Source organism: Porites lutea, chromosome 3, assembly GCF_958299795.1.
Source record: "Porites lutea chromosome 3, jaPorLute2.1, whole genome shotgun sequence".
NCBI lineage: Eukaryota > Metazoa > Cnidaria > Anthozoa > Scleractinia > Poritidae > Porites > Porites lutea.
The window spans coordinates 15,801,414-15,813,861 of NC_133203.1; the positions used below are offsets into that span (position 1 = coordinate 15,801,414).

The window sequence follows — 12,448 nt, forward strand, 5'->3', positions numbered from 1 at the left end:
TAACATGATACAAAGAGAAAAAGAAAGCAAAAGGATAATACATATATAGTGAAACAAAGAACAATAAATGCTTTTTTAGGCAGGGATGCCACAACAGCGGTAAGCCAATTACAGTGGTCCCAGAGCTTGAAACATATGTTTACAAAAATAGTAAAGCTATATATGACGATAAAAAATAACAACGAAGACGGATCAGGTGGTTTTCCGGGATCGTGGGTAATACACAAGTCTGATGCAAAGAGCAAAAAAATTGTAATAAGGAAATTGCTGCAAGCGGCTGCCGCAAACTGCCGCTAATAAGCCCTTGGTTATACATCTTCGTAAGGGGTTTTAGGAGAGCTTATAAACAAAGGGGCTTCTATCCCGGAGGGGGGCTTTTTAAACCATATATCGTGAACTGCCGCTTATAAGCACTGAGCTTATATATCTTCGGGAGGGGTGTTAGGAGAGCTTATAAACAGAGGAGCTTATATCCGAGGGGGCTTAGAACTTGAATACAACAAGTGCTTAGAAACAACAGAGCTCGAAAAGACTTTAATTCAAGCCTGTCCTTTACATAATCGCTTTCACCATGGTTACACTAGGATAAAAAATATACATTTGAACAAAATTACAAGAACGAGCAACGATGGTGCGGGAGACACAAAAGAGCGAGGCTCCAAATTAAGTGTGCCCTTAAGAAAACATCACAAATACTAACCATGTTACATTTAAAACTTAAAAAGAAGTATAAAATCCTATTCCCAAGTACTAAAAAAGCGGTTCACTCCCGCAGCTGTAAAAAGTGTAAAAAGATTACGTGACCTGCTGCATTTGGAGCAAATCGACTTCCAGTTGTCAAAGTTATTGACGTCATAGTTTGTAAGAAAAGCGGCGGAGTAGCGTTGGAGAAAGTGAGATATAAACTGGTTAAGAAAAGTAAGAGTACGGGTGGATTCAGTTAGAGTATTCCAGAGTTTAGCATGATTACAGTAACTAAATTGAAAAAGCTTTGTGCGACACTTAGGAATTACTACGTCTTGATCAGAGCTGTAGCAAGTGAGACGACTGAGTGCCTTTAGGCTTGACATAATCATAATCATAATCATAATCATAACTTTGGTGCAAGCAGCTGTCACATTTTGCTTTTGCTTGCCCGGGGCCAATTCTCGATCTCTTAGTTGCTGATTTTTTAATGGGGTCTAAATCAGTGCGGGGCTTACAATCGAATGTAATTTTCATTTAGACGTAGATAGGCCTATAACTGAGGGAGAGGGGGAAGGGAAGCTGATAAGTGGCAGTTTATGTCTTTTTCAAGTTTATCAAAGCAACGATAGTTTTCACACAAATTAGTATTTTTATATACTCAATCACTGATCGATTGTCGATCTTGTTCACCTGTCCTCTTCTCCTCGTCCGTGAAGCCACTTGATCAGTGATCTGCTTCTGTTTTGCAGCAACAAAGTTTATTCTTCCATGAGAAGAAGTTGATGGTCTTACTTTTGCCTCTACCAAAAGAAAATTGCATGAAATTATTCAATCATTCTGATTTTTGAAAGTAATATACAGTGAGAAGAAATCTTAGGTCTAAAGTGAAAAAAGAAAGATTATCATGTCATACAAAGGGCGTGTTCGATTGTCTGTGTTCCGGAACAAAAATAGATCAAAAAGAAAACAACAATACAATCATTCCACTGTATGTAGAGTTCAAGAACTGTTTGTTGTGTTTGCAGATATGGGCCAAGTGATGGTTAAACCAATAAAAAGGAAACGTTTCTCATCACCAAGGCAACAACAAGAGCTGTGCCTACAGACTATACCCACCTTTCTGTGATTCTTTGTGATCCTAAAAAAAAGCATTATAAAGAGTCACGTAAATATGTCTGTTCGAAACAAAACAACAGAGGACAGCAAGTAAGACTATAGCACATGGGAAATTGATTGCGGTCGACAGAACGCTCCCTACTTCTGTAACACCAAATTTCTTGACTCGTATTAATGCGTTAAACTATGTGATATAGCAGACGAATTGGAATCTTGACGGTGATTACTACTCACATTTACGTTTATTACTTTGATGATTTCAGTGACTACCTCTGGTTCAAATTAGATAATCTGTAAAACCTTATCAAAAGCGTGTAGTTACTAAATCCAACCTTTTTATCTTCTTTTCCTTCACTGGATGAAGCCCTTGCATCCTGATTCTCCGCATTTATTGCTTGAAGAAGCTTTTGAAAAAAGTTGATAGAACGAGAAAGATATATACTAGCCCTCTTTTAACTTAAAAATGAGATAAAACGCGGCAAATTTGAGGAAAACAAAACGTTCATTAAATTTAAAACACAAAGAAATCTACAGACAACGTTTGAATGACTCTTCCTGTTTGAGATTTGTTGACTGATGCAAACCAAACCGAGGAACAGCCTGCGTGTTAAGTCAGAACCTACTGTATTAGGTAGAAGTGTGTTAGACGAGACCAACAATCAACTGAAAACTTAAAAGTCAGTACTCGACCATCTAGAACCTTTCAAAAGACGCATGCCCTGATTCCGTCTCAGTTTGTAATCACATTCTAGACAAATCAAACCTTTGCCTTTTGCCTTTTGTGATGAATAATTTGTTTGATTTCAGACTGACTGACTTATTACCAGTAAAACACAATCATTTACCTCTTGCATTCCAGAGTGATCCTACAAGAAATAAATGTACAGCATAAGTAAAGCTTGAAAGCATCTAACATATGTACTGCAAGAAAGGTCTTCCTCTTTAAAGTATTTTGGGCCGATCACACACAATACAAGACTGGTAAAAATTCATACCAAATGCTAAACTTCTATCAAACCAAACTTAATCATAGAAAGCCTTTTTAATCCCGTATGATTTGAGTTGCCATAAGATGACTTGTTTCAATTATTTGATACGATTAAATAATTAATCTGTTTTAAGCGTTGAATTTTTTTTACCTGCAAATCAACACTTGTCTCTTCGTCTTCTTCTTCATCATCTTCAAAGTCTTCATCATAGTCCTAAAAACAGGTTCTTATTAGCGCAATTGAAACTCGTAGCGATGTGCTCATGTTAGCTACGACTAAATAAAAAAGGTAACATAAATAGCGTAAAGATCTGACTGACAAATCCCCGTTAAATTAAGAGAAACATAAAAATAACCGCTTAAAACTTGAAAGGAAGGTTAAAATAATATAACAGAAACAACACAAGCCACAGATGGGCAAAACTGAAGAAGATTGAACGGGATTGAAATTAGGGTTTTTGAAAACCGTTCAGCCTAACAGTTTTTCAAAGTTGATCCCCGCTGCTTGCAACTACAAAAATAATGCTCAGGACACATATTTGTTTGTCTCGGATCTCTGATTAAGTCATTTACCTGTAATTTCTTTGCTTAGTTTAAGTTTCATAGCGATTGAGGGCGAGTAATTGGCAAAACTAACAAAATGAACTGGACTGCCGTGACACAGCCCCTTTAAGTAAACATGTCACTGAGATATCAAGCTGAGGTTCAGTCAAATGTTCACACAAAAGAACTATTATAAGTTTATTCATAAACTGGATGACCACAACTGGTTTTGTTACAGATTGAAGCGGAGTATTCCAAAGTTTGGTGGCGCAAAGAGAGATAGTTCTTTGACCACAGGTGGCTGTTATGGCAGAAGGAACTTGTAAAAGTAGGCTATGAAAAGAGATACCAGGGTAGTGTTTCAGGACCTTATTTGTTCAATATATTTCTTAACGATCTGGAGATTAAATTAGGGAACGAGACACTTGGTTTTAAATATATATGATGATATAGATCACTCTGCAGACTTAATAAATCAGTTTGTACAGTGGGCAGGCCAAAATAGAATGAATTCGAATTCTACAAAATGTAAAGAGGTTATTATGTATAAAAAACGACACACTGCCGAGGCCTACAATAGTATTTTAGGCATACCACAGACTAGTACAGTAACCATTCTAAGTCTCACATTTCAGCGGAACTGCAAATTCAGCACTCACCTTAAAGAAAAGTTATGTAAAGCTAATAAATGCTTGTATGTCATCAGATGCCTCCGAAAAGAAGGATGTAGCCAAGCAGAAATAGACCATTTATTCTCTTCCATAGTTCTACCTAATATTACTTATGCTTTATCTGTGTATGGGGCCTCTGAATCAGAGCTAACTATAGCCCATCAGTTTTTAGATCGATGTTTTAAACGCAGTTACATATCCAAGAAATTAGAGATAGGTGAATTACTTAAAGTGCAAGATCATAGAATTTGTAGGAAGGTTTCTAGTATCCCAAACCACCCTCTTAGAGCTAATTTCCCGGAGACTAAGATTACAAGATACAACTTAAGGAATAAATCTCCCGCAATGCCCGCCATTCACACGGACCGTTTTAAGAATACATTCTTTAATAGAATTGTCTTTAAGTGTAACGTAGCTTTGTAAATAGTGTACTTTCTGTATTCGATTTTTGTATTTGTTTCTATGTATATACCAATCTTATAGAGAGACATACTTTAGCCCATTTACATTGTTATATTTAAATGTAACATAGGATATGTAATGTTATCTTTTGAACAATAAAGACACTTTATTTATTTGATTTTTAACGAACTTAGGCAAAGTTAGGTTAAAGGACCGTTTGTCCATTCAGAATTTTATAGGTTAAAAGTAAAATCTTAAGGAAATGATACGAGATCAAAAAGGAAGCTAGTGTAGGCTCAGAAATGTTCTTTTCCACTTGTTCCTAAAGCTAGATGTGCTACGATGTAACAAAAGTATTTATATTAAACTGTACGTTTAATATTACTGTACTTCAGTTGGGACAAATTTTAACGTATCCTACTTATTGACCTTATTGCCAAGATAGCCCTTTGGCAAATATCGTTAACATGCCTGTCGTAAGTTTAACTAGGTTTCTTCTTCAGTACTACACTTCACTGGACAGTGCTATTGTTGTGTCACCAAATAAAAATAATGAGGAACAAGATTGCGAAAAAGGGAAGTGAACTAGATAACTTCGGTTTTTCCAGGGTACATAAGAGCATGTTCTGATTGTTCCAATTAATAACCTTAACGATACAAACCCGCAGTGTTTTAATTGACCTTTTACGGTGTATCTAACGTTTTCTTTGTCATGGTCCTAGGTGGCATCAACAATGAGCAACTCATTCTGTGATCTTTACATAATGTATGTCTGGAAACGTTGATTAAGGGCCTGGATGTGGGGGAGCCCAGGTAGTTGTACGTGAGGTAACCCGCTTAGGTGGGGTAACCCGCCTGTCCAAATAATCTCTTGTATGGTCACCCCACCTATCGTGTAAACTTGATGAAATTAAAATGAGAGATTATATGGACAGAAGGGTTACCTCACCAAAGCGGGTTACCTCACTTACCTGGAGTCCCCCACCTTCATGTAAACAGGCCCTAAATCGCGCTTGCCCGTGGACATATAAACGGGGACACGGTAAAAAAAATCTAATTAGACATATTTAGAAGAAGTCTAGTTAGTACCTCAAACTCGTCGTCCTCATAACCATATCCATTATTCTCTTCATCATGGACTTCATCAGCAGCAACAACAGATGCCTTTCGTGATGAAGCCTTTCTTTTTTGTTCAACATCTTCATCTACAGTATCCTTTAGTAAAACAGACAGGGAGTTACAAGATGGCACCAACAGTAACGTTTGTAAAAGGAGATCGACCAAAAAAAGGCATATCATAACTTTTGGTACTTAGCAGTTCTTCAGTCTGGTCTTAATGAGGCTTAACGCTACGTGAATGTGTATAATGTACTTAGTATTGCATCCTCGTTTAATTTTTTTAAAATTTTAATTCGGTAAAATGACACTTTTCATTGCTGCAACCTTTTGAAACTCACCCAAATCACATTTATTTTCTTTTGTTTTTTAATTTTGAAAGAAAGAAAACAATTGTTAGAAATCTAAGTTCTATTTTATTATTAAGTTATACAGATCGCCATTTGAAAAGTTGAGCGGCACATATTTAAAATCTACGATGGTTTCTTATACTGGGCAATCACCTCACCAAGTTTTACTGTATATCAACTTAAAGTCTGTTTGACTTACTGCTTCTTCTATAGTATCTGATCTAAATTTCAAACGTTCTTTCCTCGATTCCTGTTGAGGGTAAAAAAACAAACATTTCTAATACCTGAGGTCGGAAATAACGAGAGGATAAATCAAAGGGTAGAGACTATCATTAATTTTTGTAGCTAAATATCTGAAAAGTAATTACAGTAAAGAAATAAAAACCCAACACGACGTATGTCCGACACATTTTCTGATCTGTTCGGCTAACAGTGACCAAATCAGAAAAACCTATTTGCATGATACTGACATCACTAACACCACTAATTAACCGAACTTAGCTTCAATGTGGCATGCATACACCTGCAATGTAACAGGCGTAACTTAAACGACACTTAAAAAAAATCGAAAATCGTTCATCGAACAATCAAGTTATGCCTGAGAAATAACAAGAATGATACACAACTTTCCTTTTCTCAAAAATCGCTCTTATTATAATAGATATAGTTTTTGGCTCTGTGCGTGAATGTAAATGCTTTTATATCATAATTTTACGGCGTCTAAGATGTTTCTTTCATTCTCTGTTTCGGACATTTCAAAGTTAAGTCATTATTTAACCATCCCAGCAATGTATGATTGGGGGTAAATATTCAAGTTAATTCCATTTTTCCTTTCTCTGCTACACAATCTGCACTAATTTCCTCAATTACTATTGTTGTCTAGACTACTGATGTATTTTGTATTAAGGTTATAACAGTACATAAATGTCCTTTGACATCACTATTCATACAAATTCAGCATTTGACGGTACAGTAAAATTTTTAAACGAAAGGAAAGCTCAACAAGAAAGGTCAACAATCTCCAATGCTCTCAGATTCTTTAAGGTAATTAAACATGCACGTACTACCAGGTACCTAATATATAAACAGGAGTCTGAAAAAATAAACACTAATATTAATACCTCCTCTTGTTTGAGAGAATCCATCAATTCTTTTTCTCTTCTTTTTATTCTTTCTTCTTTATCTCTTTCCTCAGATCTCTAAAGCAATTTTAGGTAGAAAAAATATATAGCGTACTTAACGTTATATTTAATGGTAACTGTATCAGATACTTTTTTACAATATGAAATGGTCCATGATTTTTCTAAAATGCTAGTCAGTGATTGGATACAACAATTGGCATATGGTGAATGAAAATGTAGAGCTGGCCACAGGTGTTCAAAACATGGATAATACTGCAGTTCACTGGATGAAACACTAACCAGAGAATAACGCAATTGGTTTCCATAACACTTTTCCACTAGACAGTGACTTAGCCAGTGGAGAGAATATTTCCAAAATCACAGATACACACACTGTAGTGGCATTTTAAGCCTTAGCTTGTACGATGTACACAAAAACCAGTAAAAATATGTACACTGTACTAATTAAATGTACCTCTGCTTTTGACCTCCTCTCTGAGTCCTTGGAATGTCTTTCACTTTTCCGCCTCTCATCTTTGTCAGGTACTTTATCGCCTTTTTCCAGCCTATCTCTGTCCCTCTCTTTACGTCTCTCCCTGTCTTTTTCCCGTTCCCTGTCTTTCTCTCGATCTCTGTCTTTTCTCCGCTCTCTGTCTTTATCTCTATCATGATCCTTTGTTCTCTCTTTACCTCTATCCCTGTCTTCTCGTTCTCTGTCTTTTCTTCTGTCCCGACTGGTGTCCCTATCCTTGTCGCTTACTCGTTCTTTCTCTCTTCTTCTGTCTGGACTAGTGTCTCTAACTTTGCCTTCTCGTTCTCTATCCTTTCTTCTCTCCCGGCTGGTATCTCTATCTTTACGTCTTTCATGCCCGTCTGCTTCTCCTTTCTTTTCCTGTTCTTTCTCTTTTCTTCGTTCCCTGTCTCTGTCTCCGCTACTCTTTTCTTTCCTCCTGTCTCGATCACCATCCCTCTCTTTACTCCTATCCCTTTCACTGCGTCTTTCCCGTCTTTCATGTCCACTGCCATCTTTGGTTTTTTCCGGGTCACGCACTCTCCTATCCCTGTCACGTTCTTTGTCATCATCGTCCCTATCCTTCCGTCTTTCTCTATCTTTTGATCTTTCTGAATCTTTGCTTCTTTCTCTGCCTTCCTTTTCCCGTCTTTTCTCCTTGTCATGATCTCGATCTCTTTCTCTTGGCTTTTCCTTATCTCTTTCATCATCTCTTTTCCTTCTTTCCCGTTCCCTGTCTTTCTCCCGATCTCTTTCCCTGTCTCTTCGCCTATGATCTGTCTCTCCATTGGCTACGTCATCATGACCCCTTCTTTTGCGATCATCATCTCTTTCCTGTAAAATATTCCAAATAATTATTAATTCACAAAATTATAACTGAATTTCGCCAGTTTTGGATTGCATTTGTTGCATTATTACATTGTTTCGATATTAATATGTAACTGTGGTTCAATAAAGGTAGATTACTAACATTAATTAGCCAGTTTTCTCCATTATTTTGGTACTTTCTTTTCAAAGGGAGGTACACTTTATAACCTGAAGCTACAAGGTTTTACTGAGGCCGCTTTCTTGGCCTGACAGATCAGTCATTTTGAAAATAAAATATTTCAGAAAATTTTTAACTGTAAAACCCCATCCCCGCCGTGCATACTATTAAGGAATTAACTGATCAGGCTGGATAGTCCAGATTACAGCGGAACTTCGATGTAACGAACCTCTGTATAACGACGTCCTCGATATAACGAACGATTTTAATTAAATTTTTAATAGTAAAATATATGAAAAAGAATCTCGATATAACGAAAACTCGTTAGAGCGAACAAATTTTGGCAGTCCTTTGGCCCTTCGTTATATCGAGGTTTCACTGTTATTGTAGAATTCCTCTAACAACTTGACTGGTCTGGCCAACCATGAAGTTCTGACAATGGTAAGTGCCCTGACTAAGATAGACCTGATCACGTGTTCATCTGTCCTGGACTCTTAGTTTTTGGAAAAGAGTGATTTTGGTTGGGAGTTGTTTTGGTATTCGCTGGGACGCTGGAAACCTTCTCTATGATAAGGTGATCACTAAATGAAACGATGGATTTTTTTACACTGTTTCACTTAACCAAAAGACCACACTTTCTATAGCTTTACCGGCGTAATAACCTACGCGGGATGTTGGGAGAACACGAGAAAAGCTTGTAAATCACGAGCCGAAGGCGAGTGATTTACGAGTGTTCTCCCAACATCCCAAGTAGGTTATCACGCCGGTAAATTCATAGAAAATGTGATCTATTGCTTTTATAAAATAGCTTTAAGTAAAACGGAAAGTGTTTCAGTTTTCTGTGAGTTTACTGGCACAATAAACCATAGGTTTTTAACCAAACATAACGCGCGGTACTATCTTAGTTATTTTATAAAGTACATTAATAGTCCTTCAAGTTGGGGGTTGGGGTGAGGGCTAATAGCCCTCTCCTGTAAAACCCTGTCATTACAGAAACCACAAGCAGAAAAAATTCACTTTATCAAGGAAACACTGTGGCCGGTCCTCACGGTAGGGGCGATTCTATGATGCGTGGGGGCCAAAGGCAACAGGACACCACCGAGCTGAATAGGCAACCGATACAGCCCAAAAATATCAGGAAGATCAGAAACTGGAATGTACATACACTGTACAGAAGTGGTAACATTGCGCAGGTAGCGAGAAAAATGACCGGTAGAAACATACACATCATGAGTGCCAAAGACCACGCGGAGCAAAACGGTTGAAAAGGAAAGAGCAAAAGCAGGATGGCAATCATGCGAGGAAGTGAAGACCACTGCCGCTAAGCCAGAAAAATAGAAGGATTCTTTGGAGGCCTTATGTGCCACGAGGCACGTCAGAGGATCGTTGAGGTGACGTGAGTACATTAATACATGTACATGTAAATAACCAAGCCATGAGTAAGTAACCACTAACCACTATATTTGAGGTAAGGTAATTCTCTTGTTTTGCACAATGCGACATGAAAGGTGATCGGAAAACTTTCCATTTTAGCACATTTTTTGCAAGATCGTGTAATTTGAAGTCACTTTACTGAAAAATTATAGATAGATAGAGATAGATAAATACTTTATTACGACATCTTCGGCAGCCAAAAGGACGGATGCAACCGCATTAGATATACATGTAATACAGTCTGCAAAGCTTCGCTGGTATCTGCCAGCCCAGACAAACAAACCGACTCTAGGTTTTAGTAAGACTCATAGTTTTTGCAAAATTATATTAATTTTTAGCGGTTATTTTGTGTACAACTAGAAAAAAGAACAGTTACTTAGAATTACAGGCTCCCAGCGCGAAAACAAGGAAAGTGACTCCACCTTTTTATAACTGTAGTTTTTCAAAGTCCTACATGTGTAATGGTTATCAATAAAAAATATTGTGCCAAGTTTGAAAAAAACCCTGAGAGTACAGTGTATGTCCTCTTCAAGGTAATTACTGTAACTTACATGTAACTTACATGTAACTTAAAGGGTTGATGCAAAAAAATGGAGGGGAAAGATATGCAAGCCTTCAGGAAACAAAGATATCCAACTATTACCCATAAACAACACAGTACCTTCTGTTCTCTCTTCTCTGCATCAGACCTTTGACTTGAACGCTCTTTTGATGATCTCTTACCCTGCTCATCTTTTGATCGTTTCTTATCGTCTGGCTGCAATTGGGAGATAATAATGGACATGCATGACATGCATCTAAAATAACTGGAATAGGCTAAAACATTGAGGGTCATCAGCAATCAAGCAAAGTCAGCAAAAGTCATGCCTCTTCAGTTGCAATTTGTGATTTACTCGAAAAATCAAAAACAAATAATGGTATAATCATATTTAACATCACAACTCAAAAAATCTGCTTATCCAACTCCATAGGCTATCAAACGTTCTCATGATTTAGGATTACTGCTAAACACCACAAAAGGACCAAGGAGAGCAAGAGCAAGGGACTGGAGCAATTTATAATGCTTCAGTTCTAAAACTGAAAAGTACCGTCTACAGCCTGATTGGCAATCAACTTTTGTTTTTATGAATAAGCAAACCCTGCAATTACTTTTTTGAAAATTCAAACTGGTAGCTCGTTCTACCTCAGAGCAATTCATTTTTGAAATTCCACAAAAAAAAAATACTTACGATTTTTAGCGACAGACTTCTGCTCCAACGATTTGCCTGAAATTTCTGTGGCACATTTATTACGTTACTAAAAGCCAAAACTAGAAATTTCAGTCCAAAATATGATCAAAATTATTTACTAGACACCATTTTTTTAAAGAGCAGGGTCATTTTAAGTGCTAATTTTGCAAAACATATTCACCAGCAATAAAATCGGAATATTTCATATTATTGCTGAATGATATTTGTTGTTCTTTGCAAAGTTTCAGAGCCATCAAAATAAAAACAAAAAACTGACAAAAAGTTTGTTATAGCTCAATATGCCTGTATTAATGATGAAGCCACCTGAAGGTGGCTCGGTGGCTAAGTAACTTTTTAGCGACACCTTCCATCTTTGGATCTCTTATACTTTTAATCTTCATTATAAAACCATTATAACACATGACCTACAATAAATTATATTATGCATAGACTAAACTTTAAAATGATATACATTTTTGGGCAAATATACATCAGAATAGTTTAAGCTCTAAATCGAATTTCAGCCTTTTGGCATATTCTTTGGAAATGCTTTACACTACATATACTTTAGGTGCTTGTCTTCTGTTGTGCAAAGTTTCACAAAAATTTAAACGAGGAATTTCAAGATACAGTGTATCTTGAAATTCATTTTTTACAAAAAGGGTACATTTGTGTAAATTATGCATGAACTGAAGATTGGACTTAATGCAGACAAATTTGCTTCTTTTTGGATGTTTCCAAAATGTTTTTATCAGTCACTCATTTTGCAAAAAAAATGACCCTACAACTGGCTAAACGCAAGTACACTTCCACAATTTTGAAAAACTTGAAAACATGTGAATCAGAAAACAACAGAATGCTCAGCTCTTTTAACAATTTCCACAGCTACTTTCACGAAAACAGTGATAATTTAAACCAACATTACATTTTTGAATTGATATTCTTTTAAACTTTTCAGTGCTGCAATTGACCAGTTTTCTATAAAAAAAAATGTCAGAATTTCATATCCATTGAAAACTTTTTGCATTGTCTAACGTAGGCACAGGTGAGTGAATAGTGTATGTGTTACAGGTCGAATTTGATTTCAGGTTGATTCAGGGGGGGAGGGGGGTACTGCCATATATACTGTAGGCTATATAGGTATGTGCTGCTGTGAAGGGTATGGGTTTCAAGCAGTTTACTCTGGGACAGGGTATATAAATCAGAGAGTTTGGGTCTAGAATAGGATATCATTTTTCAGGAAACTGATCAGTTGGTTGAAGATTTTATCTACACTAGGGAAAAAGCTACTCTAG

The 12,448-nt window shown here is 36.7% G+C and overlaps 3 protein-coding genes across 3 annotated transcripts in view; 1 reads left to right on the forward strand and 2 right to left on the reverse strand.

The window, feature by feature from the left end:
* LOC140930604 (sperm microtubule inner protein 11-like) overlaps positions 1-12,448 on the reverse strand; it is a 287,809-nt gene that overhangs the window by 249,156 nt on the left and 26,205 nt on the right. The window lies entirely within an intron of this gene.
* The window catches only part of LOC140930599 (cytoplasmic dynein 2 intermediate chain 1-like), a 45,124-nt gene that overhangs the window by 29,019 nt on the left and 3,657 nt on the right, over positions 1-12,448 (reverse strand). Inside the window, exons 3-12 of the mRNA XM_073380320.1 lie at positions 10,586-10,681; positions 7,470-8,339; positions 6,995-7,072; positions 6,073-6,123; positions 5,497-5,622; positions 2,943-3,005; positions 2,649-2,669; positions 2,136-2,207; positions 1,804-1,825; positions 1,378-1,487 (exon numbers count right to left, since the gene is read on the reverse strand). Coding sequence (XP_073236421.1) covers positions 1,378-1,487; positions 1,804-1,825; positions 2,136-2,207; positions 2,649-2,669; positions 2,943-3,005; positions 5,497-5,622; positions 6,073-6,123; positions 6,995-7,072; positions 7,470-8,339; positions 10,586-10,681 — 1,509 coding nt within the window. The remainder of the gene's footprint in view (positions 1-1,377; positions 1,488-1,803; positions 1,826-2,135; positions 2,208-2,648; positions 2,670-2,942; positions 3,006-5,496; positions 5,623-6,072; positions 6,124-6,994; positions 7,073-7,469; positions 8,340-10,585; positions 10,682-12,448) is intronic.
* Positions 3,779-4,469, forward strand: LOC140930598 (uncharacterized). The gene has a single exon (XM_073380319.1). The coding sequence runs from the start codon at positions 3,841-3,843 to the stop codon at positions 4,426-4,428; it is 588 nt and encodes a 195-aa protein (XP_073236420.1). The 5' UTR covers positions 3,779-3,840; the 3' UTR covers positions 4,429-4,469.